A 6000-nucleotide genomic window follows, 5' to 3' on the forward strand; every position below is an offset into this window, starting at 1 on the left:
AGCTGCTCTTCACAACTTACCAGTAAGGCTGAGAAGTACAAGCAAGAGTGGGATGAAAATGAGCAAAAGACCAGGCAGAGGTAAAGGAAGTGGGTGAGTAGCTTAGCTACCCGGGCCATAGATGCAGATTAGAAGAGTTATGTCAGAGTCAGAAGGAGGTAGGCTATTGTTTTGCTTTTCTTTGTTTTGCTGTACATTGTAAATAAAAAGCACGGATTTGCACTGCATTGCTGCCTGCACTGACAGTACTAAGGCTCAGTGACAGCACATGCAGTGTCAGACACTCTAAGCTTTACAGCAACTGAGCAGCATCAGATTAATTCATCTGGGCCAAGACACCACTGGTCCATGAGCAGTCAGCACCCCCTCCTCCCATCTCAGCCACCCCAAGCCCCTATGCTGATTAGCCAGCCCCTTGCTGTGAAGCACTGAATGCTAGAGTGACATGGCTGCAATAGCCTCATCATATGCTGCAGGCTCACTTGAGGAACAATGTATCAGTGTATGGTCTGCAGGATCCAGCTTGTGCTCTGAAAGAGCGACTTTATGGGCTGGGACAAAGTCATTACAAAACACCTCGAAACAACTTATTTGGAAAACACTTGATTTCTTGGATATAACAAGCCTTCTCAATAATCTCCCGAAATGTGCAGACCTAAAAGCATTGCCAGTGTCTCTCCAGGAGGTAGATGCAAGCATACTGTAGGTCCACAGCAGACAGACACCCAGATTAATGAAAATTCCAAATGCACTGCTTTTTGGCAGTTTACTGGGGGTCTCTAAATCCTCCCCACTGAAATGCCATCAAGTGGAATCAAATTGTCAGGCATTTCACAATGGGCAGTGCGTGAAAGTTTCACTGATTCACTGAAACCAAACAGTGCAGTTTGCTAGAATACTCACACAAAAACTCTCTCATTTATCCTAGTAACTTTCTCAGATTCTATGATTACACTTCATGCATGACTGGGAACACCCTAAACAGCGTTGAAAAAGCAAATCAGCCACTGTCCATATGGTTTGAATTGATATTGACTGCTGATCATTTTTTTTGGTCAGTACTAACACCGTTTTGAAAAGCAGACAGGAGAGAGCCAATATGAAATGCCAATATTAACATTAAAAATATTATTGAACCATAAAAAATGCTTTTGTGCCGATTCAATAAACTAATTAGGTCAAACATCTGAGGCATTTATCAGTGAGATCTATATGACAGACAAGTAGGTGTAAAGGGTTGTGGAATGGTGCAAGCAAGCTGAATGGTTTGAATGCTTTCTTATGTTCTTACATAAGTTCCACGTACTGTATGTTTATTCACATTTCCTATCATGCTCAGAAAGATATAGATTTCACCGAAAGCGTAGATGTTTTGGGAAGTTTATGTTACTTTGGATGATCAGAACAGTGTGCACAGATTTACAGTTGTAGAACAGGGTGCTCTATTTGATCAGCAGCCTGGAGTCACCACCAATAGGCAGAAAGGAGTAGAAAGAGAGTGGGGGTGCTGGTTGAGGGAACTGGAACACAGCATCAAGCACTCTCCTTCTGGCCTTAGCAGGTTATGGGACATGTCCTGGACATGTGTATTGGACTCACATCCAGAAGGCAAATGTGAAGCATTCTTCTACATATTGATCCATTTTCTAACCACCTCTTTCAGTTCAGGGTCGCAGGGGAGCTGGAGCCTATCCCAGCAATCAACGGCTGTGAGGCAGGACACACCCCGGATGGGATGCCAGTCCATCGCAGGGCACATATAGACATAGACATGCACTAACTCACACCAGGGTCAATTGTCCCAGAAGCCAATTCACCCACAGCCATTCAACCCAGCAGAAAACGGGGAGAACTTACAAACTCCACACAGACAGCACCCCTGGTCCAGAAATGAACCCAGGAACCCAGTGTTGAAGGCAACACTGTTAACCCCCGTGCCACCCCTTTCCTCTGTATGTGTCCTATATAGACACACCCTTTAAATATAAGACACCTTCTAAAATGTCTTAGTTAGTAAAAATCAATATTTTTATTATTAATTTCCCAACTGACAAGTAGTTTGCGCAGCACTGCTTTGCCATCATCAAAGAGACCAAGATCTTTATAAAAAGCTGAGTGGTTAAAATATCTAAACAAACGAATTGTAATTAAATGGAAACAATTACAGGCCAGATGGTCTTACATTTAGTACATGTAAAGCCACTTTGTTGTAACAGTGTCACAGGACAAACCGTGGGTTAAAAGAGGGCAACAGAAGACAGTTGCAAAAAATGGACAACAGAGAAAATGATCCTATATTTAGAAATACTTTAGACCAAGCAACACAAGACAAGATGAGAAGTACTCAAATTTACTGGAATCTAACACATGCTGGAATAAAGGCTACTACTATTTTATACTCGTGACTGCTTAATGTCCAAACACAGTGTGTACTTGTGAAGGCCACAGTCTCGGAGGGCTAAAGGAATTAACACAGTATTAGGCTGCTCGGTCTAATTTTCATCACTTGTCTTTGGCTTGTTTGTACATACCCTGACTGTACCTAGCCTGCGCCCAGCAGGAAGATGAGAAGGAAACATTCAGAAATGAAAAAAAGACACATATGTTTACATTGAGAGTTGTGGACGTATGGCCCAAGCTGACAAAGAACACAGTCAAATCCAAAAGCCTGAGATGTTTCAAGATGCAGATGGCATTTTGTGATCAATAAGCTACCAACCAGTACTTGAGCAAACCCATCAGAGCAGCCTCCTCTCTTGTGGCACCTTATCTAATACTCCTGTCAAACACTCATGTCAATATACTGTAGGTAATTCGAAAGGATTGAGAACATAGCTAAAAACAAACACAACAAATTTTAATGCAAATAATTACGCGCAGATAAAATGAATATAGACAACTGACTACTATGTGGTTGTCTGGAACTAAGCGAACTTCTATTATGTACTGTATGTCGACTCATAACTGGACTGATCCAGGGTACGAAGTAGAAAAGACTGATGTAAACAGAAAGGCTTTAGACAATCAGGTTTGAGTACACATCGGGGAAGGCGGAGATGAAACAGCACAATGTTTCAGCGTGACCCTATTAATAATACAGTGACCGCGCTGGAGCCCACCGACACAGCCAGAGGGCATCGCTACTCTGCAAAGAGGCATCGCAACACAGAAAGATGCGTCACACGCGGGCAGGTGGAAAGAAAAGCATCCCTGTTCGACACAGAGGGAAAAAGATTTGTTTGAGGTCCCAACAGCCCGAAAGTTACCAACAGCGCTTAACCCATATTGCCGCTCACTTAAAAAGAAAAAAACACATCCAGAAGGATGAAAGACGAAGTAACATCAGCGGTGAGAAAGAGGGGCCCTTCGCTTCACAGAGTCAGAATCGACTGGGGGCTTTTAAGACAGCAGCTTCAGAAGGCTGTTGAGATAAAAGCCAGAGGAGCAAACGCGATAAACAGCCCTTCTCCTGTACAACAAGAAATAAACAACTGATTAAAAAAATAAATCACACCGAAAGTGGGAATCTGACGGTTGTAATGAAGGAGGGCTAATATAAACATGTTTCTGTAGATAGACAAAACCCCCTATCTCGTTAAGAGCAGCTGTTATAGTTCTCACACTAGCAAAATGTAACCTAGCCCGGCTTGTTTATAAGTGTTTATAAAAAATAATATCGGCACATGCAAACAACCAGGCACATCTCAGTCTTTCCCAGCTTCTTGCAATATTCCGATCTGTATCCACAACTCTTTCTGGAGAAATAAAGAACAATGCGAATCCGTACTTCTGTGTTTATTTAACAGTAGAGCGCGTTGGCATTGCCCTTTTAAAGTATCCTTTAAGAACCAGCAGTACAGAAAAGGAACAAAACATTTCTTACCTTGGCGGGGACATTTCATCCGGGTTTTGTGAAAAAGTAAAGTTTGACTAAACAGGAACATCGGATTTTCGAACAGTGGAAAAATCATCATATAAAGGAAATTTCCCCGATAGGACTTATTGTTTATTCTGCTCTTAACGCGCACGCCATCGGACCATCGCTTCAGGTGATGAGTCGATGCGCAGGTGGTCCAGGCAGTTAATTGGTTTTTTTCCCCCAGTGGTGACTTTCAGAACCGGTGCTGGAAAGGCTTAAACAATGCACCGCCGGGAGCCAGAAAAAAGGCAACTCTCCTCTTTTCACAACCTCGGTGTTCTAAAAGACTCAGTTTTAAAAGCAAACTAGCTTAGTCGTTTAGATCGTACCCGAGTTTCGCCTGCTGCTACCAGAACGCAAAAGCCAAGAGACATGATGTTAATTAACATAACAGAGCGCCGCGGAAATAATAAAACAAAACCAACTGATCGATTCACAGAAAGTAGCGATTCCACAGCCTTATGAAGCCGGTCTTTCCACGTGAGTCCACACAAAACGGCATTTAAACCTGACTAAACACTTCCACGCGTGACACACGACTCTTCATTGTAAAAACCCACTTACCAGTTGCAGACCGCATATGACAACCAGAGTACATCTGCCGTTACACTTCCCCATGGTGTGTGTTGAAACAAAAAGGAAAGATTTATCCAGGGAAGCTTCAATGACAGAAAAAAAAAAACAAAATACAAAAAAAATCTAAATCAAGACCCGGCTTGTAGGCTGGGGTGGAGAATGAATGTGCTGTCCACTCCGTTACTCCGCTGCCCTGATCACCACTGGGCTTTATGAATCATTGTGATGTTTCACGCCTTCCACGGGCTGGCTGGTGTCTGAAAGACTAACTGAACATTCAGATTATCCCGGTGTTTTTTCGCATCGTGCCGTCGTGGTGATGTCTTCGCCCTCTTTGTTTAGTTGGATGTGTTGGTCCCCTCGTGTTTCCGAAAGCAGCAGTGTTGCTCCGTGGTGTAGCAGGGGGTCTCTATCGGCGGGTCATCCTCCCCCCCCTGCTCCTCTCCTCGGCGAGCGGTTTCTTAATCCACCCTGCCCCACCTTCTCCAGCCACAGCCAAGAGAAGCACAGCGACAAGAAACGAGGAAAGAAAGGGACAGGCAGAACAGAGGCAGAGAAGGGGGTGGAAAGAGAGGGGGGAGAGAAGGAAAACAGGGAGACATGAGGATCGTTTGATGTATCTGCCAAAATTAAGGGGGGGTCTTCAAATCTCCCCCAACCACCACCAAAACAATTAAACACAACCGTGCTTTATTTTTAATACAACCTAAAACAACTGAAAATGTAACACAAAGGAATGAGTGATTAAACTCACGAATCGTGTTGCGTCGCCTTGTCCCAGGAAGGTCCCCCCCCCCACAGACTCCCTTTCCTCAGAAAGAACGAGTAAAAATAACAAGCATTCTCGGAGCGGGAGGTGAAGGGGGGCGACGCGGAATGCAGGCTGGAGAAGTGCTAGCCAGCGCCGGGGTCTTTGTCAGTTTCACTGCCGAGGCAGGCGAAGCGTAAAGAAGAAGCGCAACCAAGCCCCTCTCATTTCTCACATAATGAATTCTGCAGCCTGTGTGCGCGACCACGTGGGCTCTCTGCTCCTTCCAGGCAGGGCGTGCTGAGCTCACGCCGCGGGGGGAAACACAGAGGCGGTGGGGTTTTCTTCTGATGTCACGTTAATAACAATAATCAAAGACAAGATCCACTCCTCTAGACCGCACACCGCTTCTTTGGGATTTTTGTGAGTGACAGGCTTTCGTACTAATGCGTTATTTGATCTTTATCTCCTATTCATCGATATGGTACATCTTCAGGATTTTAGGTATGCACTGTAGTTTAGTTCAATATTTTATATAACAGCTCTTTATCAACCTCTGAACGCACGTCGCTGGCGGAAAACACTCATGGAAATGGCAAGTATATTACGGCGTTTGGCACAATTATGCAATGAAACATTTAAGCCCTGTTTCTTTTAAGCAATTGTGTTTAAAAGTCTTGAAATAAATAAAAAAAAACTCCAGACAGCCGCTGAAACCGGCCGGTTACAAACCTCTGTGGCTATGCTCCATGCCAGC

At 44.1% G+C, this 6000-nt stretch overlaps 1 protein-coding gene across 2 annotated transcripts in view; it reads right to left on the reverse strand.

Annotated features, from left to right (window-relative positions):
- nkain1 (sodium/potassium transporting ATPase interacting 1) overlaps positions 1–5504 on the reverse strand; it is a 108266-nt gene extending 102762 nt beyond the window's left edge. The window contains exons 1-2 of one of the 2 annotated variants that reach the window (XM_015348610.2): positions 5250–5504; positions 4484–4975 (exon numbers count right to left, since the gene is read on the reverse strand). In XM_015348610.2, coding sequence (XP_015204096.1) covers positions 4484–4537 — 54 coding nt within the window. In that variant the 5' untranslated portion in view covers positions 4538–4975; positions 5250–5504. Of the gene's footprint in view, positions 1–3883; positions 3950–4483; positions 4976–5249 lie in introns of those variants that run through there. The other variant, XM_015348611.2, reaches the window with a different exon arrangement.
- Positions 5505–6000: the final 496 nt, after the last annotated feature.

Source organism: Lepisosteus oculatus, chromosome 11, assembly GCF_040954835.1.
Source record: "Lepisosteus oculatus isolate fLepOcu1 chromosome 11, fLepOcu1.hap2, whole genome shotgun sequence".
NCBI lineage: Eukaryota > Metazoa > Chordata > Actinopteri > Semionotiformes > Lepisosteidae > Lepisosteus > Lepisosteus oculatus.